Genomic DNA, 22108 nt, shown 5'->3' on the forward strand with positions numbered 1-22108 from the left:
TGCACATGAGAAAATGCTCTGCATCACTTGCCATCAGGGAAATACAAATCAAAACCACAATGAGATACCACCTCACACCAGTGAGAATGGGGAAAATTAATAAGGCAGGAAACAACAAATGTTGGAGAGGATGCGGAGAAAAGGGAACCCTCTTACACTGTTGGTGGGAATGTGAACTGGTGCAGCCACTCTGGAAAACTGTGTGGAGGTTCCTCAAAGAATTAAAAATAGACCTGCCCTACGACCCAGCAATTGCACTGTTAGGGATTTACCCCGAAGATTCAGATGCAATGAAACGCCGGGGCACCTGCACCCCGATGTTTCTAGCAGCAATGTCCACAATAGCCAAACTGTGGAAGGAGCCTCGGTGCCCATCGAAAGATGAATGGATAAAGAAGATGTGGTTTATGTATACAATGGAATATTACTCAGCCATTAGAAACAACAAATACCCACCATTTGCTTCAACGTGGATGGAACTGGAGGGTATTATGCTGAGTGAAGTAAGTCAATCGGAGAAGGACAAACAGTGTATGTTCTCACTCATTTGGGGAATATGAATAATAGTGAAGGGGAATATAAGGGAAGGGAGAAGAAATGTGTGGGAGATATCAGAAAGGGACACAGAACATAAAGACTTCTAACTCTGGGAAATGAACTAGGGGTGGTGGAAGGGGAGGAGGGCGGGGGGTGGGGGTGAATGGGTGACGGGCACGGAGGGGGACACTTGACGGGATGAGCACTGGGTGTTATTCTGTATGTTGGTAAATTGAACACCAATAAAAATTAATTTATAAAAAAAAAAAAAACTCCCTGGAAACTAACAGAGTCATGTGATCCAGTCCTGGCCAATAAAATGTAAGAGGAAGTTGCTGGCTAGAGATTCTTGAGGAAGTTTTTTTTCTTTTTTTCTTAAGTAGGCATGGAGCTTCATGTGGGAGATGAGTCCCCCTGAGACTAAGATCCAAGCTGAAATAAAGAGTCACTTAACTGAGCCACCCAAGCGCCCCCTTAGGGAAGCTTTCTTCTTTTCTTTTTTCTTTTCTTTTCTTTTTTTTTTTAAGAATAGGTTGGGTTCATATCTGCCTTTTCCTTTGTGCTTCCTGCCTTTCCACCTAGAGCTCAGCTGCAATGCCCGGGGAACAGAGCACACACTTTACAACCATAAAAATGACAGCCATGTGCTAAGGCAGAGTAGAAAGAAGATTCCAGGTTCCTCAAGGCACCCTGAAGCCATCATACCAACCCTGTGCTGCCTCCATCTGGTTCTCCTATAATGTGGAAATAGAAACTCCTAACGCTTAAACCTTGGAGCGAGGTTTCTATTTGGCACTACTGAAAGCGCCCCTGAATGCTCCGAGCTCCTGAGTGCCCTGTGCTCCGCTCCACTGCGTAGATGGAAACACAATCACACTCGCAATCATGCATTCCCTGTGTGCTGAGAGGATGGGGCCAAGGGATGCGGTCATGTCCTCCTCAGCCACACAGAAAAGGTCAGCAGCCTGTGGCCTTATTGCCCCTCTTCTCATCCATCAGCGGAGCATTGGCTCTATGATCTCTGAGGTATTTTCAAGCTCTCGAGTTTTCTGACTCCATCCCACATCCAGTACACACTCCACATGGAGGAGGCTACAAAAGCAAAAGACCATAGGCTGGGCCCTCCATCAGAGAAGTCCAGGACTGCATTAGGAAAATAATTGGAGCTTACACAGCACTTCCCAGACCCTACCATCATTTATTTTTAAACGAGGAGAAAGTCATATAAAATGGGCCATTTTCAAGGGAAAAATTCAGTAGTGTTTAGTACCTTCACAGTGCTGCGCAATCACCACTTCTATGTAACTCCCAAACGTTTCCATCACCCCCAAAATAAAACTTTGCACCTGTCAGCAGCCACTTTCAATCCTCCCCCCGCCCCAGCTCCTGCCAACCACCAACCTGCATTCTGTCCCTCTGGTTTCCCTATCCTGGATATCTCCTATAAATGGAGTCACACAACAGGCCAGCAAGGGCAGGGAGGGCCTCAGTGTTCACACAATAGGATGACACTTAGCTTGTCTTTGCCCTGATGACTGAGATCAAGGATTCCCACTGCTGGGAATCCCACTTCAGTGGCTGAGAAAAATGTCTTTGCAATCCAGCTCCTAGGAAATCTTTAAAATCAGGTGTGGGATGAGCCTCTCAGTAGATTAGGTAAAGAACTTTTATGAACTGGATGGTCTGGGTTGGGGGGTGCCATCTAGCAGCACTTTTGTAAGAAAACACAGCTAGTTTTGATATAGGGCAGTGGCGGTGTGTGTGTGTGTGTGTGTGTGTGTGTGTGTGTATAGACAAACATTCCGGAGCACATACAAATTTCCTTTTGCGTACGAATAATCTTTACAGATCACAAATCTTTACATATTCTTCCTCTGCAGCTTTCAGAAGGGGGCAGGGCAAGCAGTCTTAAGCCCGATTTATAAAGGACTTGCCCGAAGTTGCACAAAGAATGAGTGGCAGAGCCCCAAGCCTGTATGCTCTCCTTCCCGAATGGCACACTTCCCCTGCTCTGATGTGTTTTGAATACGTTAAAAAAAAAAAAAAAAAAAACTTTAAAAACCTGTTCAGTCATTGCTCAGGTGGAGTGAGGAGAAAATGTGTTTGCAGGTTGTATTCGTCAAGAACAAAATACCATAGGCTGTAGTGGCGGAAACAGCATACATTTATTTCTTACCCTCCTGGAGGCTGGAAATCCAAAATCAAGGTGTCAAGCAGATTTGGTTCCTGGCGAGAACTGTCTCCCTGGCTTGCAGATGGCCACCTTCTTGCTGTGTCCTTCTGTGGTGGAGAGAGCAAGCTCTCTGGTGTCTTGTCTTTTCTGGGCTCTAATCTCACCATGATGGTCCCACCCTCATGACCTCACCTAACCTTAATTACCTCCCAAAGGCCTCATCTCCAAACACCATCAAACTGGGGGTTAGTGCTTCAATATATTAGTTTGGGTGGGGGTGGGGGGACACAAATATTCAGTCTGCAATACAGGTGGAAACCCATCTCTTCCTCACCGATAGGGATCATATGCTGCAGCCAGCAAGAATTGGAACGTTCTTGTCAAAAAAGACTATTTAACCTAACTCTGCCAAGGGGGTGGGCAGCAGGGAAAGAGGACAACATTCTGAGAGTTCTAAGAAGAGAGTAATTTTGTAAGACCTAGCAAACAAAAATATTAATTTTGAATTTCAAATAAACAGTACTTAATTTTTTAAGCGTAACTATGTCTCGTGCTTAGTTTGGGTCATATCTATCTACATACTCATTTTTGTTGTTATCTGAAATCCAAGTTAATCTGGTGTTCTGCATTTTTATCAGCAACCCTAAAAGACGGAGGCCAAGAACTTCGAGAGGAGGAAATGGATCTCAGGAGGGAGGGCGGCGGGGTCTGTGGACGGAAGGTTCCTCCCGCATCTGTAACTTTTTGTTCAGTCTTGCCAAAGTACTGCCCGGCTTTTATTCATTTTTCTGTTGTTGTGACACGTGCATCACAGAAACGCACCATCTCAGTCATCTTAAGTGGCATTACGTACGTTCGCAGTGTCGCACAGCCCATCACAGCTTTCTCCAGGACTTTCCTGCCATCCCAGACTGACGCGTCGGAGAGGACGGGGCTGCGCGGTGGCCGGGGCAGGACACAGAGACGTTGCCGCGGCCGTGCGAGGGGAGGAGAGACGCCGGCACCGAAGCGGGGCCTGGGCGCCGGGCGGTCGGGGGCCGAGGAGCGGGCGGGGCGGGGCGGGGCGGGGCGGGGTGGCGGGCGCCCCACGAGGGCTCGGCCCTCCCCTGAGGCAGCCGGCGCAGGGCGAGCGGCGGCGGGCCTGGGGAGGAGGCCGGGGGCCGGCCGCGCCAGTAGCCCCGCGGGGGCGACCAGGCCTGGAGGCCGGGGGATCCGGCCACGGCGGCGTCGCCGGCGGCCGCTGCCCGGGGCGCTGCTGCGGCGCGCGGAGTGCACGAGCCCCCCCGCCCCCTCCCCCCCCCCCGGCCGCCGCCCCGCCGCGCGCCCCGCCCGGCTTCCGCCCGCCCCGGAGGCGAAGCCCAGGCCGCGGGGAGCGCGGTTCCGGGGCCGCGCGGGGCGCGGGCGCGAGCGGAAGGCGGCGAGCGGGCGGGGCCTCGGGCGGCCGGGCGGGGGCGGCGGGGCCGGGCAGCCCCGAGAGGCGGGGAGGCGGCGGCGCCAGGACCCGGCGGAGCGGGCGCGGCGGAAGCGCGGAGGCCGGGGCGGCGGGCGGCGGGCGGCGGGCGGCGGGCGGCGCGCAGGTGAGGAGCGGGCCGGGCGGGGGGGGGCTCCGGGCCAGGCGCGGCCCGCGGGGCTCGGGGCCCCAGGCTCCAGCCCTCTTCCCGTCGGGGCCGCGGGGTCCCGTGACCCTCGGTGCCCCCGCGGCACCCGGGCCGCGGACCCCGCGAGCGGGCCGGACCGAGCCCTCGGACCCCCCCGTCGCAGGCCTGTCCCCTCCGGGGCCTCCGCAGTGACCTCGCCCCGCCCTCGCCGCGCTCGCTTCCTGCCCGCCCGGGGCGCTGCTGTCAGCCTGGGCTGGAGGCCGCGGGAGCTGCGCGTCCGGGGCTGGTTTGCGGGAGGACTCCCTGCACTCCCCAGATTATTAGCAGCACTGAGAGGCGGGCGTGGGGCCTGCTCATTGTCTGGGAGGCTCCATGGTTTTCACCGGATTCTGTAAGGCTGTGCCACCCGGTAGAAATATGATATGAGCCATACACCGCGATCTGGCAAGTAAAAAGAAACGGGTGAAATCCACTTAGTAATAGATTTTCTTTAACCCGGAGTATCTAAAATATGGGGAGAGGGAGGAGCAGGCTCCGTGCAGGGAGCCCGACGTAGGGCTCCACCTTGGGATCCTGGGATCATGACCCTAGCTGAAGGCAGACGCTCAGCTGCTGAGCCAGCCAGGCGTCCCTAATATAGACATTTTAATGGGATATTTTACATTTTTTCTCCCTAGTAAGTCTTTGAAATTTGGTGTGTGTTTTACACTTAAACTACACCTCAGCTTGGGTAGGCCACTTTTCACATGCTCCATAGCCACATGCAGCTAGTGGCTACCATACTGGACAGTACAGGCCTAAGGGCTTCAGTCCAAACCTCTTGCTGTGGTATGCAGTGTTTTTCACCGTCTGGCCTCGATTTTTCCCTGCCGGCCTGATCACTCAAGACCACCTGCCATTCTTTATACACCTTGGTTCAAGTTGTTCTGCCTGGCATGCTGTCCCTGCACTGGGATGCCATTTCTGCCAAGAGGCTTTTTCTGACTCCCCTCACCTCTGGAGGGACGGGCAGCTCCGTCCTCAGAGCTTCTTCCCTAGCAGTGTATTGTGCCTGACTTAGAGCACTCATCACATGGTGTTTGTTTCTGAGGCTGTCTCTATGGCTAGCATAGTGTCCTATTCATCTTTGTTTTCATCATGGCTGGCATCTAATAGTTGATTAGTAGATGTTTGGAGACAGAATGAGTAAACCACTAAGCAGCTGTTCTCAGTCTCTTAATTCTTGAAGGGACCTGCTACTTCCTTGTTGAGATGTGTCCCTGTATTACCCCCTCACATGCACGTACACATGCACACAGTTTGGGTAACTCACAAAGAATGCATCTCAAGATGAGCACAGAAAGTATCTTCTACCTTTTACCCTCTCCCGATGTTACAGATGGGAAAACTAAGGTACAGAATTAAGTTAGAGTGCCAGCAAATTTGCATCAATATGAATATAAGTGGGGAGTCTTCTTGACTGCGGTGGTCTCAGAGGGTCGGGTTTCTGGGTTAGGCATCAGCTGGCCCCACTTTGGTCATTTGCTAGGAGGAAAGAGAAGTGGGGTCGTGGGGAATAACTCCCCCGCCCTGAGGAGGACTCTTGGCAGCTTTGGGAATGGGAAGCCTGAGGATGTCACTGCTGAAGAAAAATAGTGGAAGAGCAGACGGGTCTTTTCAGACAGTGAAAGGTCCTGGTGTGGGCAGGCAGGAGAGAACAAGCAGGGGTAGAAGGAAGGGCTGGGGAGGCCAGCAGAGGGAGCAAGGGAGTAAGCTCCAGCTTGGAGGAGATTGTGTGCTGCTTTGGGAATAACCACTTCTCTGCAGAGCGAGAAATGGCAAGAATCAGAGATTCAGAGAAGGCAGCTTGCCCACGGTCACGTCACACAGTGCTTTAGGCCCAAATGAAGCCTCCCAGGCCCTCCCTGTCGCACTTTACCCTGCTCTACCTCCACCTCTGTTGCAGTCGGGGGCCCCAACATGGTGCCTCAGAGAACAGGCCTGTAGCTCAGTGCCAGGCCTGATTCATATCTTCCTTGCCCTCTTCTATGGAGGGGCTCTGATTAGGCCTATTTATAGGGGCCCGGTGCCTTAATATTCTGTCTGCTATGTGTCTTGCCAATCAAATCAGTGCCGTCTGCAGTGTGATTGCTGCTTTAGTGGCACCAGGGAGCAGAGTTAATTAAACCCGGTATAAATAGACTCTGCCCTCATCTTGCAATTGGAAGGAGTGTTTTTCCTTCTTGTCCCTCACCCCCACGTGCCCCTCCTTCCTCCTGGCCCCCCCTTAGTTGGAGCCTGGGGAAGCAGAGCCCAGACACTCGAGTATGCAGAGTCACCAGCCGTTACCTCTCCTGTCTCAGGAGATCTTGAGTTCCTCGGGGTCAAAGTGAAAAAAACCCAGGAGTCCACATTTCCTGTGCTTTTCCAGACCTAGGTATCATTTGGCACTTGATGCAGCCATTCCCTCCACATCCCACCACCACCCCCAATCCATCCCTCTTTTTAACTCTGCAGCCAGGGTTTCTTTTTTGTTCCTCCAGACTTGGAAGGTTGAACTGAGAGAATGTATGGAAAGGGTGCCTAGCAGAGCAGCAAGCACTACCTTCTCTGACTGCTTCTCTTCAGTCTCTGGTGTCACTACCATTTTCCTGCCCTTCATTTACTCAACAAGCATCAGCAGAGTACCAGCTCCTCAGAGCTCTTGGCCTCCCAGCTGGTTTTCTGCCTTCCACTCCCTGCCTGCACTGGCAGGACCTGTGGCAGACAGTTGGGGTGGGGGGCTGGGCTCTCTTCTCCCAGCACTTTACCCTGTGATGGATGAGTATGGGCAGTCCTCATGCTCTGGTTTCCACCCATAGGCACCATGACTCCCATGAGGACCCAGCACTCGTTGGCAGGGCAGACCTATGCAGTGCCCCTCATCCAGCCGGACCTGCGGCGGGAGGAGGCCATCCAGCAGATGGCGGATGCCCTGCAGTACCTACAGAAGGTCTCTGGAGACATCTTTAGCAGGTGGGTGCTCCGCCCCTGCCCCACACCTGACTGGGGGCTGGGCTGTCAGAGTGCACCCTCCGGGAGCAGCCTTTTTGCTGATTCTTGGTGATTTCAGTGGCTTCCCTGTGTCCCAGGGGCCCAACTTGGAAGTTCTTTCTTTCTTTTTTAAAATTTTATTTATTTATGAGAGAGAGAGAGAGGCAGAGACACAGGCAGAGGGAGAAGCAGGTTCCATGCAGAGAGCCTGATGTGGGACTTAATCCCAGGTCTCCAGGATATGGCCCTGGCCTTAAGGCGGCGCTAAACCACTGAGCCACCCGGGCTGCCCTAGAAGTTCTTTCTAAGTGTTCATAGCAGCTCACTGCCTAATGTCCCACTTAGCCCCCCCAGTTCCCTGTGGATCCACGGGCTCCAAGGGTGGTACTCTTTTCCCAACTTCTGCTCCTTCTCCCACGGGGGCGGGGGGTGGGTGCCTGTGCCCTCACTCCTTCCTGCGTATCGCTCATACCCTCAACACTTCCAGGCACCATGCTGCTCTCCTTAGTTGCTTACAGCAGCAGTGAGTAGGGCAGCGTCCCTGCTCCAGCTAGAGAGTATACAGGATTCCCCCGCTATTCAAGTTTGCCTTCTGCCACTTTGCTTTTATGAAAACTCGTACCTGGGTTTAGTAACCAAAAGATATCTGAAGTGGACTCTGATTTTGATGAGATGATGATTGCTTTTTCGCTTCATGCCATTTCTGCTTATAAGAGGTTTCATGGGAACGCTGTGCTGTGGAGAGTGGGGAAGCCTGCACTCCATTGGGACAGACAGACTCTAACCAATGGCAGGATTGGGTCTTTGCTGTTGTGGTTGAGACCCGTTTATGAAGTAGTTTTGTGAAAACTGATGTTCATATAGCAGGAACCATATGCTACTGCCGATCTGAGTATATTAACTCATTTACCCCTCAGAACAACTTTGTGAGGAGGTGCTGGTTTGTCCATTCTATAGAGGAGGAAACAGAAATGGCTAAGAGACTTGCCCACGTGGCAGAGCCAGGGCTCGCACCTGGGTACTGTGGCTCTAGACTCTGGAATTATGACTGTGTGTCTGTGAAGGAAGAGAAGGTACTATAGGAACTGGTAACAGGAGGCTTGATGTGGTCCAGGGGAAAGGCGTATATGAGGAAAATACATATGGGAAACTCTGAAGGGTGAGTAGGAGTTATTTTAAGGGGGTAGATTGAGAAGAACATTCCAGAAAGAAAGAAAGGCATGAGCTGAAGCCCTGAGGTGAATAGGACCTGAATGGAAGCCTGAATGTGACTGGAGCAAGGAGAGTTGAGGGCTGAGGGGGACCAGAAACCAGTGAGTTATACAGAGCCTTAGGGGTGATTGATGGTTTTGAGTGGGTGTTATCTGGCACAATCCTTGGGCTAGAATGATTTTCACTCAGTGTTATTTAACATGAATTAACGATGTTTGCTGTTCCTTGCAAAGGTCCCAGGTTTTGGCCTGCATATGGGTCCCTGTCTTTCTCTGGCTGGAAGAAGCCTGAGATGGGGCTTACTTAGATTTTCTTCCTGGTGCCTACACCATGCCTTCACATTGGGACCTTTTACCTACCCAGTGTGAAGTATTTGTCTGATTAAGGTCCCTCCCATAGTCTGAGTCCCCCTCACACATCCCTGTGTGTACCCCAGACCAGGAAACCCCTGCTGCTTCACCATGCAACCTCCCCTTCACCACCAGAAGCTGGCCTCCTCTGGGAAGCCTTCCCCAGTGGGGGCAGAAAATGGGTTCACTGTGTCTAGTTGGACTTGGTATAAACACCAGACCCTCTTACTCTCCAGCCTTTGACCTGCCCACCAACTCCCCTACCTGCCCCGAGCCAATCCAGAATATAAATGTATCCAGGGGGCAGTGCCCTAAAGTGCTTAAGGGAGTTGGCTCTGGAGCAGCCCAAGCAGGGCTCCAATCTGGCTTCCTCATTTGCTTGTCCTGTAAACTTGAGCAAGTTACTTAATCTCTCTAAGCTTCAGTGTTCCTATCTACAAAATGGCATTAATGATGCTACCTTCCTCATAGAATTGCACTGAAGATTAAATAAACTAAAACTTACAAAAGAATTAAAGCACTTGGCTTCTAGTAAGCATTCAGTAAACATCCCTCCCCCCTTTTAAAGATTTTATTTATTTATTCATGAGAGAGGCAGAGACACAGGCAGAGGAAGAAGCAGGCTCCCTGTGGGGAGCCCAATGCAGGACTCGATCCCAGGACCCGTGATCTCGACCTGAGCCGAAGGCAGACGCTCAACTGCTAGGCCACCCAGGTGCTGGCCTAGCCAACATTCCCTCTTTTTATCTGCTGTCAGCTCTGCTCCTCTGCTGCCTGTGCTGGCCCTCCATTAACTTGCTACCAATAGTAATGGAAAGTGTTACCTGCCCTTTTTGTGCTTATATTTGTGCTTTCTAGGCCCAAGGATCACATCAGTGAGAGAACACAGGCTTTTAAGAGCCATTAGTCCCAGATTATAGACAGCCCGTGCCCAGTGACTGGAATGGAAGCAAAAAGCAATCCGTCAGAAACGTGTTTTCTCACCAGGATTGTAGTTATTGCTTGCCTTTCTCTAAGGGGAGCCCTGGACTTTTAGTGTACGTTCCTTTCCCTTCCTGGTATTCGGCACCTGTAGACACTTTCGTGTCCCCGTACCCATCCATGGAATGAGGAGGGGGCAGGGGATCTATCTCCTGGGAGAGGACAATGTGTTATGGGCCCTCCGAGCGGGTAGGCATGGTCCAGGGAGGTTAGGGCGCCTCTCAGGAGCCCCGTAGCTGAGCCCAGTTTCCCCAGTCACTCTGCTGACCTTCCACCGTGTGCCAAACCTGCTGGACCCACCGGGTCCTGACGATGCGTACAACCTGGTTCCTGCCCTCCAGGATCTCATGGTCTGGAATGGGAAAACAGTAAGTCTAGATGGATTCTTAATTGTGTAACGTGAACTGTGTAAGCTTCTAGGGATCTAGAGAAGAGAACAAATTAAGTAAGAATTGGTGGCACATTCATCAATCACAACTCCCCAAACCAGTTTAAGCAAATAGAAACCAATCAGCGGAGCGGGATTTGGAGTTGCAGGGCTTCACTGATGTCATCAGTACCTGACTTTTCTTTCATTCTGTCCCAGCTTGCTGCTTCTGGTTGGCCCCATTCCCGGAAGGGCCTTGCTCTCCAGCAGGGCCAGAGCTCATGCACTTACATTCGGGCCCAGGAGGAAAGAGGGACACCCTCTGTGTGAGTGTCCCCTCTGAAGGCCTGCTGGCCTGGCCGAGAACTTTTTTTTTTTTTTTTTCCTGGCCGAGTTCTTATGTCTTATCCCAGAGTCCATTGCAGGGTAGAGGGCATGACACACTGATTGGCTTAGACCCCGTTACATGCAGTACTCATGAGGCCTGGATTGAGCCCTACCCCTCAGTCCAGGGACTGAGACTATGGGAACAGTGGGTTCCCCGAGGTGAAATGAGGGCCCTTAGTTGAGGAAGGAAGGAGTGTATGGTAGAGAGGAAACCTGCATGCCTACCACATGTGGGTCAGGGAAGGCCTCCTGAAGGAGGGGGGCATGGACTGGGCCCTAGGAGGGGCAGGTGGTAGTTAGGCAGGGGTAGGAATGTTGAGTGTACAGGTCATCTGGTGGGGTCTAGAAATGGAAGCCAAAGGCTCAGAGGCTTGAATGGGGTACATGGTGTTACCCATGCTCCACAGGGGAGGCTGGCCTGAATGGGGATGTTTTGTCTTAGGAGTATAGACATTGCAGCTTACCCCCATATATTAAGCTCCTTCGCTGCAGAACAGGGTGTGAAGTCAGCTTTCTGCACGTCTGCAGGCCTTGCTTCCCCTCTAACTGTGCACCTTTGGGAGCTGGCCTCTCCCTCCTTTCTGTGCTCTGTGGGGATGCACCATGGCAGAGGGAGTGGGGCGGAGGATGGTGGTGTGTGAACAGTTGGGATAAGGAAGGAAGGGCCCCTGGGGCTTCCCCAACGGGCCAGGGCTTTGCACTTGATTCAGGCCTTGTAGGGAGCCATGAGAGGTTCTGGAGCATGGAAAGGTGCAGCAGAAGAGCTTAGGGAAAGCTGAGCGGGCAGCTGGCACAGAGTGGCCAGTTGGGAGAGGGCGGCTCCCAGGGACGCACTGGGGGCTCTTGCTGCACTCCAGGCCTGGAGGGGTGATGCTGCAGTCCCAGGGAGCTGCAGGCACGGAGGGCTGGACAAGACATTCCAAAGGAAATAATGAGAACAAGATGAATAAAGGGAGGGGCCAGGGGTAGTGGGAGTGGGGCGTGCCCAGGCCCAGCCTCATTCACCTGCCGCCGCCCCCACCCCCCATCCTGCAGCAGTCAACACACTCCTTGCGGGGTATTCATCTTCTGTGGACTTTTGCAATGGGGAAGTGACCCTGGCTTGGAATCTTCCCCCTCAAACTTACTCCACCTGCTTGGATACCTCCTGCAAAAGAAGAGGCAGCTGGCTTTCAGTCTGTCCCCCCCTTCCCCGCCCGTTCCCCCATTTTGGTCCAGCCGTTTAGCCCCAGGTGGCTGTGCCCAGTTCCGCAGGTAGGTGAGCTCTTGGAAAATCAGCATTCCGAGCTGGCCTCCTTCCTCCTACTCTGCCACAGCAGGAGCCACGGGGAGCCTGAAGAGAATGACAAGTGCCTTTCTGGCCTCCTGGACCCGCGGGTCTCCCTGCCTGGATCAGATCGTTCCCTCACCTGCCCCCATCTTCACCTGGGAGAAGCCAGGCCCCAAAATAGCTGCCCGGAGACGTCACCTGCTTCACATGACTGAGATGACGAGGCAGAGGAGGGCTAGGGTGGCAAAGAGGAGCTGGACAGCTTCCATGTGTTGTGGAAGTTGGGGTGCTGTCCCACTTGCCACTTCACCTGGGGAGCCACTGCCTGGGGAAGGATTCCCTTTCCTGCAGAGCTTTTCGTCCTCCTCTCCTTTGTCTTTCCAACCCCTCTTTCCTCCCTTCTTTGGCTCTTTCCCACCCCCTCCTTCCCTGCCTTCTCTCCCCTTCCTCCCTCTGTCCTGATTGGCACCTGGTGGCTCCCAAGGTTAGGAAGGCTCAGTCAGCTGCCTGCATAATTAGCAGATTATTCCTAATCTCACGGGTGAGAGTGGTGAGTGGGGGAGGTAACACTAGAGCAGGTCCTGGGTCACAAGGCCAAGGGACAGGCCAGGCCAGGGGAAGAGAAGCAGCAGCTCTGGGCAGGAATGGTGCTTCCCTCCCCAGCAGCCGCTATGGGAAGGTTGGAAGGCAGGAGGGCCTGCTGATCACCCAGGGGCCGTGACAGGAAATCGGCTGTGAGGGAATGGGGGTTCTCGTTGGAGGTGGGGACTGGGAGCCCAGGCAAGGTCCTGGCCACCCTGTCCCCTCCCTCTCCCATGCTAGGAGGGCATCGGTCCCTATGCTGCTTGGGTGAGTGCCGCCCACCCCAGCCAAAGGGGCTGCACTGTTGCCGTGCACACTACCTCCATGGGGGTCACTGCCTCCATGTGTGAAGGGCTTGTTTCCTGGGCCTGGAACATCCCCCTCCTCCTCTGCTCAGCACCGCCTCTTCTTGCTTTCTTCCAAGTGCCTGGAGCCCCTCATCCTTCCTAATCTTGTGGGTAGGAATAGCAGATGTTACTGGAGTACCCCTAGTATGGGACAATAGGCACACAGTTGCTCATTTTAACCTTTATAGTAATTCTGTGGATAGATGTCACCGACCCTGTTTTGCAGCCGAAGAAGCCTGAGGCACAGGCCAGTTAACATGACTTGCTCCAGGTCATGCTGCTGCTAAGCAGATGTTAAACCCTTAGGTTTGTGGGGCCTAGTAGTCTCTTGTCCCTGGGAGACCGCAACCTCCCTGAGGGCAGATGTGTGTTACTGAGTCCTCTCTGTCCTAGGCTCTGAGCAGACTGACTGAACCAGTTCTGTCCCTGACAATGACAGAGGCAGCCCCATGGCAGACGTGTTTTGGGGACATGGCTTCAGTGATAAGGTTGGAAACTGAGCTGCCTTGAAGCAGACCACCAAGCCAGGGGGCGTAGGTTAGGAATGGCAAACAAACCCCCCTCTTGCCACTATTCTTCCACCCTGGTGGGGGGCACTGCTAATGGGTCATGGCACTCCGTCCTGGCCTCATGTGGCCTCTGGTCCTTCGTAATGCCGCCTTCTGCACTGCCCCTGCCTGCCAGTGAGAGCCTTGGACCTGTGGTCTGCACTCTTGACACCGTGGCTCTGACCATTAGCGATTAGACTCTGGGGGCTTTGAGCAAGCAGGCTGTAACTTAGACTTGTTGGCTCTTGCATAGGAAAAGAACTCTGGAAATCCTGTCGTCTTTCCTTTGCCCCACACAGCAGTCTCCCCTGGAGCATTCCTGACAGGTGGTCATCCCACTGGAATGTGGTTTGCAGAGCTGTGTAGCTATTTAATAGAAAGTTTTCTGTGTGCAGAACCGAGATCTTCCTTATGACTCCACCCACTGGTCCTCATGCCGCCTTCCTGGGCGACAGAATAAGTCCAGTTGTTTTTCCACCTGACAGCACTTGTGAGGGTTTTGATATCTGGAAGGAATTACCATACTCTCCACTTCACCGCACCTGTAGCCAGAATAGCCTTCAGTCGTCTTTGTAGGACATGAGTGTCTCACCCCCTCACCGTCCTCATCACCCTCCTTTGAATGTTCTTTCACCTGTCACTTTTCATCCAGCCAGTATTTGTTACATGTCAGGCACAGTCCCAGGTGTTTGAGGCACAGCAGTGAGTAAGACAGACCCTACAGTCTAGTAGGAATTCAGCAGCATCTTAAAATATGGACTGGATTGAAGGGAACACTGCTGTGGAGAGGCTGGGACCCAGCATTAGATTAGTTTATTAATCTGGGGTCTGTTTTCTCTCTACCGCCTCCAGAGTGTTGAGGACCCTTGTTTACTGAAGGAAGGGAGGAGGGACATGGAGCTATGTGCCTCAAGATCACACTTCCTTCTTAAGCTGCTGAACACACTTTTTAAGCTCATACCAAGTTCTAGCTATCCAAAACCTCAAGCTAACCCTCCATCTTCTGTTTTTGTGCCCTGGACTTTTTTACACCTGATTGCTGGACTTCATCCCTTGTCAACTTCATCTTGTTGACTGCAGTCCATCCTTCCGGCCTCTCAAGATTATCTGAGTCTAGATTTTTCCATGCAGACTGTTTGACCCTCCTCCTGTTTACTGACCCGGTGTTGCACGAGCTGGATGGGGCTCTGGCAAAGACCTTTGTGTGAGGCTGAAATCAGGCCATTCTTCAGCAGTGCCCTTTGAGTGCTGCTGCTCATCTGGCTCTGATTTTTTCCTAAATGTGCTCTCCTCCAACCCCCACAGCTCCATCTTGTCCACAGGATTTTGCGAGAAGCCGTCAGAAACCTTGCTGACTCAAGATGTGGTGTGCTTAAGGTTTTCCCCTGCTACACCAGTCTAATAACCCTGTCAAAAAAAGAAATGCTGTGAGTTTAGAACAATGCAGACCCCTGGGATCTGCCTCTTTCTCCTCGAAGTGCTTACAGATCCTTGATTTAATAATCCATTCCGGAACTTTGCCAGGGTTTGTTAGGCTTTCTGTTTGCAACTTAGATCAGCCCTTCTCTCCTTGATGGAAGAGCTGGAACAGAGTAGACTGTGTCCCTCTCCAGACCTGCTGTCCCTCCCACGATCCATGTTGATGTCAAGCCGAGCAGGCGTAGAACCAGTGAGGTGGCTTTGGCACCCAGGGGCAGAGAGTGGCTGGGCTGGGAGCTGGCGAAGTAGCTTGTGAGTGTGCATGCCTTTTCCTCAGTGGATGCAAACCTTTCTTCCTGCCAGAAAAGATGGAGCTCATGCAACTCTGGAAGTTCTGCATTCTCTCACTGGGAGGAAACTCTGCCGTGTTTATCTCCTTTGTCGCCTACTCAGACCAGTCTGTCAAGGATGACTGACCTGCTTGGAGTACCTATTTGTACCCCAGGCCCCCACCTCAGAGCCCCCTGCACTGCAAGGAGCCAGGATAATCAGGGAGACCGCAGGAACCAAGACCCCTGGGTTGTGAAACAGGCTGATCTCATGGGTTCTTGGGGAGGAGGGGTACAATCTTTTAGAGTTGGTGGGGGTCGATATAGGAAGATTGGTCCAGAGCCTTGACTGTTCAACCTTTAAAGAAATCCTGGACTTCCCTGGCTGCATAGTTTCTGACCCCAGAGACAGGGGGCCCCTCTGCCATCTGCTGTGGCCTCCACCCTTTCCCTGTAGACTTGCGATGGCAGTTCTGCCTTTGTTTCTCATTTGTGGCTCACTACTGCCAGGTGAGTGCTGACATGTGATCTCTCTGAATGTGAAGCATGATGGTCGTGGGCAGGGGCTGGTGTTCTTAGAGGTGGGGAAGCAGTGGGGAGGAGGATACCCTGGCCCCTGTTTAGCCAGTCACCACTGCAGTGAGAACCTTACCATTGCTCAGTAATGTGCAACAGCGTGGGGGCTCATGTGCATTTACGTTTAGAGCATGTGGTTGTTAATCATTCAGGGAGCCTCTCCAGGTGCCAGCCCTGGGAAAATAGGGAACCAAGCCAAGCCCTTACCCCATTGGAGCACACCTAGGCAGTAGATGCACATCAGGTGGCTCTGTGTAAAAAGGTTGGCAAGCGACAGGTGCATTTTTAGAGTCAGTGTTCAGGAAGGCTGCATTGAGGACGGAATGAAGCTCAGTGAAGCGAATAAGCCAGCCACATGGGTGTCTGCAGGGAGGGCACTCCATTTGATGCAGAGGCCATGCAGTAATACATCTGGCACATTCAGGGAATAGCAGGGCACTGGTGTCACTGGAGCCCGCTCATCCGAGAAGGACGAGTGGAAACCTATGAGTGAGTACCCTGACCACAACCACAAGGACCATGATGACCGGACTTTGGATTTGCCCACATGAGCCATATATTGTGTGTCAGGGCAGTTCGCTGTGAATGGGTCTGGGACTTGAATCTAGGCCCAGCCTTGCCCATCACTCATCCTTGTGAGCTCTCTTCTCCTCTGGAAATAGGCGATTATGTACAGGAGTCATGGCGATTTTCTCTCTGCTTGCCCTGCTTGAGGCTGTAAACTCCTAGAGGCAGGAGTCCTGTCCCTGACAGATGGCATGTCCCAACACCACCCTGGGGCCAGGGTGATTGCCCATTCCTATGCAGAACTGCAAGAACTCAAGAGTTCATGTCTAAACCCTTCAGGTTAGAGATTCGTGCAGAGGTCACCTGGGCAGTTCAAAGTCAGCCATGACAAGGAGGTAACACTGTATTCTAGGGCCCTTGCCAAAGCCCTCAGCTCTGCAAGTTTGCAGGTAGAAGCAGGGGTGCAGGAGGCTGCAGGGACTTGGGGAGCAGCCCTCAGCTCCTGTGATTTTTTTTTTTCCCATGGCAGGATCTCCCAACGAGTAGAGCTCAGCCGGAAACAGCTGCAGGCCATTGGGGAGAGGGTCTCCTTGGCCCAGGCCAAGATCGAGAAGATTAAGGGCAGCAAGAAGGCGATCAAGGTAGACCGTGTGGCCCCGGTCCCCACAGCCAGCAGGCATCCCCAGAAACCCCATCCCTACCACCTCCCCCTGCTTCTCACACTGCCACCTTGTCCAGCCATACCTCGAGCTTTCCTTCTGCTCAGGATCCACCCTCCCCAGACCCACCCTGGACTCTGGAGCATCTCGGGCACCCCTCAAGAACTGATCTCTGTGTCCCTAGGTGTTCTCCAGTGCCAAATACCCAGCTCCAGAACGCCTACAGGAGTACGATTCCATCTTCACGGGTGCCCAGGACCCAGGACTGCAGAGACGCCCTCGCTATAGGATCCAGAGCAAGCACCGCCCCCTGGATGAGTGGGCCCTGCAGGTCTGAAGGATTCATATACTGAAGGGGGATGAGGGTGACCAGAGGTGGCTGGCCCTGGCTGTTGGGGAGGAACTGAGGGTTCTGTCCCCTAAAAGGATTTGGACTGGGATGGGTGGTTACTTTGTCATGGCACTGCAACCCACTATCCTTATTACCACCCCTGCCCCCACCAGGAGAAGCTGAAATACTTCCCTGTGTGTATGAACACCAAGCCAGAGCCTGAGGATGAGGCCGAGGAGGGGCTTGGGGGTCTTCCCAGCAACATCAGCTCCGTCAGCTCGTTGCTGCTATTCAACACCACTGAGAACCTGTACGGCACATCGCGGGGCTCTGGAAGGGTGGCTGGGTGGCCTGGCATCGTGGGGGAGCCTGGGGGCATGACATTTCAGTACAGAAGACTAGGCACGGGAACCCAGAGCCGAACAGTTTGATTTACCTTTTAAGGCCTCAGAGTCTACAGTACAAACTAACTGGCCCTGATGAAGTAAGAGATGGGGCAGGGCCATGGGCCTAGAGCAGATATGGTGACTGCTCGACATCCACCCCAACTCCGTAGGTACAAAAAGTATGTCTTCCTGGACCCCCTGGCTGGTGCTGTAACAAAGACCCATGTGATGCTGGGGGCAGAGACAGAGGAGAAGCTGTTCGATGCCCCTTTGTCCATCAGCAAGAGGGAGCAGCTGGAGCAACAGGTAGAGCTGGATGATACCTGTGGGCAGGGGGTATGCTGGACTAGAATGTGGCCCCGCCAGCATCCTCTTAGTGAGTGGCCTGTCGAGCCCCTACTCACCCCCTGCCTTGTGTGGGGATGCACAAGACCCTGCTGACTGCCCCCTCAGGCCCCCACCTAATCCTGCAGGTTCCAGAAAACTACTTCTATGTGCCTGACCTGGGCCAAGTGCCTGAGATTGATGTGCCGTCCTACCTGCCCGACCTGCCGGGCATCGCCGATGACCTCATGTACAGTGCTGACCTGGGCCCCGGCATCGCCCCCTCTGCCCCTGGCACCATTCCAGAGCTGCCCACCTTCCACACAGAGGTGGCTGAGACTTTCAAGCCAGGTGAGCAGAGAACAGGAGTTGGGCAGGAACTCCCTTACTTGGCCACTTGCATCCCTCAGCACCTCACACTTTCTCATACTTCTGTTTCAGACCTGGAAGATGGGGTACTAATAGCACCCCCGCCGCCACCACCACCCCCCCCACCTCCCCCAGCCCCAGCTGTGCTGGTCAGCGCTCCCCCACCCCCACCCCAGGCCATAGCCTCCCCTGGCCAAGGTGCCAGGGAGGACAGCAGTGACAGTGTGTCTCCTTCAGGTAGGAGCAGCACCAGGGTGCATAGGGGGGTCAGGGACGAGGGGGCATGTGCTCTTTGAGGGGTCCTCCAATTTCTGGATCCCTGAAGGGTTTTCTGTAGGTTTAAGTGGCCATAGGCTTTCAGAATAGATCTGATATCAAAATCTTGTCCCACTGGGTTCATGAAATAGTGGTTTTCAAACTGTGTCTGGAGCCCCCTGGAGATGGGGCTCATCTCCAGGGCAGAAGAGTCTGGATGTGGATAGGTGGAGCTGTGGTGCCCACCCCCCACCCCATTCCCACTTAAACCAATGGGAAAAGGGTGGCTACTAAAAAAAAAAAAAAAAAAAAAAAAAAAGATGGAAAGCTCCAGCAACAAAATATCCGTATATTTAAATTGCAGGATTTCAGTTTTAGCATGACATCTCTAGTCTATCTCCAGCACCCAGAGGTGGCACAAAAAGCCCATGTTGGCTCATGTGTCAAGTTCAGAAACTGTCCACACATCGAGGCTCCCACGGGGTACATCTGCAGAGAGGGACGGGGGGGGGGGGGGGCGGCCATAGGTCTGGCTAAGCTCAGGCAGATGCAGGCAGCATTCAGGTGCTTACGGTCTCCCAGGGCTCAGCTTCACCCACTGGCTTCCTTTTTCAAGAGGAAGAGCCCATTCTCAAAGCCAGGCTTGAGCAGCCTTCTTTCTCACCATGCCTTTCACAGCTACCATTCAAGGAGCTCCAAAGGAAGTGGTAGACCCCTCCAGTGGCCGGGCCACCCTGCTGGAGTCCATCCGCCAGGCTGGGGGCATAGGCAAGGCCAAGCTCCGTAGCGTAAAGGAGCGCAAGCTGGAGAAGAAGAAACAGAAGGAGCAGGAGCAAGGTGAGGGGAGCCTTGGCCCGCTTCAGGAGGAAGGCTCTAGGGAAAGGGCCACCTTTTCTTGGAGCTAACACCAGACTCCCTGATCACCCCAAATGTCAGAGGAGCAGCCCCTAGCCCACCTGCCCCATGCTTTCCCCAGGGTGTCTGCAGGAAGCCGTGGGTGGCCATCCCTAATATACCTACCTTTCCTGCCTGGGCTGTGGGTTCCTTCCTGGGTTTGTAGCCCGCTTAGAGCTTTCTGCTCTAAGTTAACAGGAGATAAAGCCTCCAGCTGTTGACAACAGAGAATCTTGAGATTCTGCTGGGAGCTGTCCTGGGACATGGTTGAGGCCCTAAGCTGCTGTAGAGACTACGGACCTGGAGGATCCGGCTTCTCCAGGCCCCCTCAAGGCTGCAGGTTGCACGTGCCATGCACCCTAAATGCAGCCTGAACAGAGCACCCGGGCACAAAGCCACAATGATCTGGCCTCCTGAGGTTGAGTCCCGGCTCAACTTCTGAGCTTTGCACTCAACCTCAGGCAGATTGCCCAGCCTCTCTGGGCCAGATTGCTCATTTGTACAATGGGGCCATTCACACTTCCTGCTATGTCTCACAGAGTAGCTAGGAGGGGCTGGCGTATGCTGACAGTGAGCAGAAAGAGGAGATAGGACCAACCCTGAACGGGTCACCCCAGAGGCAGATTTTGTCCTTGGTCCCCTCATCCTTCCTTACCATGGCTTTCCTGTTACAGTGAGAGCCACAAGCCAAGGTGGGGACCTGATGTCGGATCTCTTTAACAAGCTGGTCATGAGGCGTAAAGGTAGGAAGCAGAGCCTGGCTGCCTTCCCTGGGCTGGGAGTCTCAGGATGTTTTGTATCTTGCAGATTCTGCTGTTCTTGTCCTGTTCTTAAGTTTCTAGGGGCTGGGTGAACTGGTATCCCAAACCAATCACCCCCTCACTCTCCACCTCTACCCTCCCAGGGATCTCTGGGAAAGGACCTGTGACAGGAGCCAGTGAGGGGCCAGGAGGAGCCTTTGCCCGAATGTCAGACTCCATCCCACCTCTGCCTCCCCCACAGCAGCCACCTGGAGAAGAGGATGAGGATGACTGGGAATCCTAGGGGCTCGGCCACCCTTTCCCACCAAACTCAGGTTTAGTTACTGCCCTCACATGGACACAGCGGGGTGAGCTGCCTGGCCTGCAGGTCTCTCGGCCCCTGCTGCCTGTGGAGGACTGTCCCAGGCCTGTGCCTTAAGGAGCTAGGTGGCCAGCTTCTGAGGCCAGGTGGCCGAGAGCAGGGAGCCCTTGCTCTCTGCCTGTGGTCTCCTCCAGCTGCAGACTGAAATAAATACATGAATCAATAAAGAAGTATCATGCAAGAACCAAGTGTAAACCAGCAGTGCACTTTTAATTAAAGAGCTATGGTTGTGCAGAGTGCAAGCATCTCCTTCAAGCCAGCACCTGTCCTCCTGCTCCCACTGGGCTCAAGCAATGGGGGCAGAGCACAGAGTGGACCAAGGCCCCTTCTGGGTCAGGGAGAGCAGAGATGTGGTCAACTGGACGGGCAGGGGTGGTGGGGGTGGTGGCTGCAGATAGGAGGATATCTTCACACAGGGAAAAAACATCTCTGTGACAGACACGGGGTCTCTAAAAATAGTCCTGCTGGGAGCCTAATGGCCCTTGGCATAATTGCTGAAGTCAGGGAGGAGGTGTCTGAAGTTTGCTCAAGTGGCTTAGTGGGAAGGAGGTGCCACCAACTTGAAGGAGGACCTGGAACCAGGCCAGCTATGGAACAGGTGAGGGACCAGCACTGTGGTTGGGGGAAAGAAAGACCAGGACACAGAGAGCCTAGCAGGTGGGGGAGCTGACACATGGCTCTCTTACCAGTTCCTAACAGAGAAAGAAGATCGGGTTGAGGTAATCAGAGGACCCTGAGCAGGAGCCCTCTGGGCAGCTGGGGGCTGGAAATAGGGAACATTCTTAGGTTTGAAGAGAGGGTGAAGGTCTAGAACAGCAAACTGTAGCCAGAAAGGAAAAAGGCAGGAGGGCATGTTCCACCTCACCTCTGGGAGAGTGGACACTGAGAGACGGAAGGACAGAAATGTTGCAATGGGAGGCTGGCCAGGAAGTGGGGCAGGGAGCTGGACTCTGGGCCACACTGAATGGGCATACAGATTCAATCCAGGGAGGGAGAACTGCCCTGGGGTGGGCCCCAGGATGGCCAGGACCCGGTTTCTTCAGAATCAACCTGATTTTCTCCTAGTGGCTTTTCCACCTATGCCTGGTCCTGGCAGCCCACTCACCCCAGAAAGGGGCTGGGCTGCTCCAGCTTCATGTTCTTAGGCTGAATCCCCTCAGAGCAAGCCCAAGACAAACATTTCAAGTGGGCAGGGAGAAGGAAAAGCCTGGCAGCAGGCAGCGGTGGGCCATCCCTCAGGAAGGGACTGACTTCTCACGATGAAACTGGGGAGATAAGGAAAAGCAGTGAGGCACGAGATCTCGGGGAGGGGGGGGGGGGGAGTGCCTCCAAGGGCAGGGAAAGGCAGGACTGACCTTCCTCATGGTAGCAAAGGCAGGACCAAAGGTGGCTCTGACTTCCACACGGTCTCGGATCCAGGCTGGCAGCTTTCCCAGGATAGGTGGGCGCGCATACCGCTGATCCAGGAGCACTATGCTGGCAAAATCCTTCTGGTGCCTGATGGCCCTACCTAGATGGGAACAGAGGTTGGGGCTCTTACACTTGCCTCCCCCACAGTACATTTCTATCGTGT

General features: G+C 53.7%; 2 protein-coding genes across 6 annotated transcripts in view; one reads left to right on the forward strand and one right to left on the reverse strand.

Moving 5' to 3' along the window:
* Positions 1-4246: 4246 nt before the first annotated feature.
* WASHC1 (WASH complex subunit 1) lies at positions 4247-20719 on the forward strand. Of its 2 annotated transcripts, none has more exons than XM_055315425.1 (11): positions 4247-4287; positions 7149-7302; positions 16725-16836; positions 17039-17185; positions 17359-17495; positions 17742-17877; positions 18045-18246; positions 18337-18501; positions 19198-19356; positions 20088-20156; positions 20318-20719. In XM_055315425.1, the coding sequence occupies exons 2-11, from the start codon at positions 7154-7156 to the stop codon at positions 20455-20457; spliced, it is 1416 nt and encodes a 471-aa protein (XP_055171400.1). In that variant the 5' UTR covers positions 4247-4287; positions 7149-7153; the 3' UTR covers positions 20458-20719. The 2 variants fall into 2 exon arrangements, with proteins under 2 accessions (XP_055171400.1, XP_055171399.1); XM_055315424.1 differs by lacking the exon at positions 4247-4287 and adding an exon at positions 4294-4752.
* Positions 20720-22108, reverse strand: part of DDX11 (DEAD/H-box helicase 11) — a 33187-nt gene continuing 31798 nt past the window's right edge. For 3 of the 4 annotated variants that reach the window (XM_055315419.1, XM_055315421.1, XM_055315418.1), the window contains exons 27-28: positions 21891-22045; positions 20720-21800 (exon numbers count right to left, since the gene is read on the reverse strand). In XM_055315419.1, coding sequence (XP_055171394.1) covers positions 21771-21800; positions 21891-22045 — 185 coding nt within the window. In that variant the 3' untranslated portion in view covers positions 20720-21770. Of the gene's footprint in view, positions 22046-22108 lie in introns of all 4 variants that reach the window. The other variant, XM_055315417.1, reaches the window with a different exon arrangement.

The sequence above is a fragment of the Nyctereutes procyonoides genome, unplaced genomic scaffold (assembly GCF_905146905.1).
Source record: "Nyctereutes procyonoides isolate TBG_1078 unplaced genomic scaffold, NYPRO_anot_genome, whole genome shotgun sequence".
In the NCBI taxonomy this organism is placed as follows: Eukaryota; Metazoa; Chordata; class Mammalia; order Carnivora; family Canidae; genus Nyctereutes; species Nyctereutes procyonoides.

Excerpts from the sequence above, each read along its gene's own strand:
- WASHC1 (XM_055315424.1), top strand. The coding sequence starts at position 4,731 with ATGAGCCATACACCGCGATCTG. Across the intron at positions 4,753-7,148 it reads GAGCCATACACCGCGATCTG|GCACCATGACTCCCATGAGG; the intron begins GCAAGTAAAAAG and ends TTCCACCCATAG. Across the intron at positions 19,357-20,087 it reads ACAGAAGGAGCAGGAGCAAG|TGAGAGCCACAAGCCAAGGT; the intron begins GTGAGGGGAGCC and ends TTCCTGTTACAG.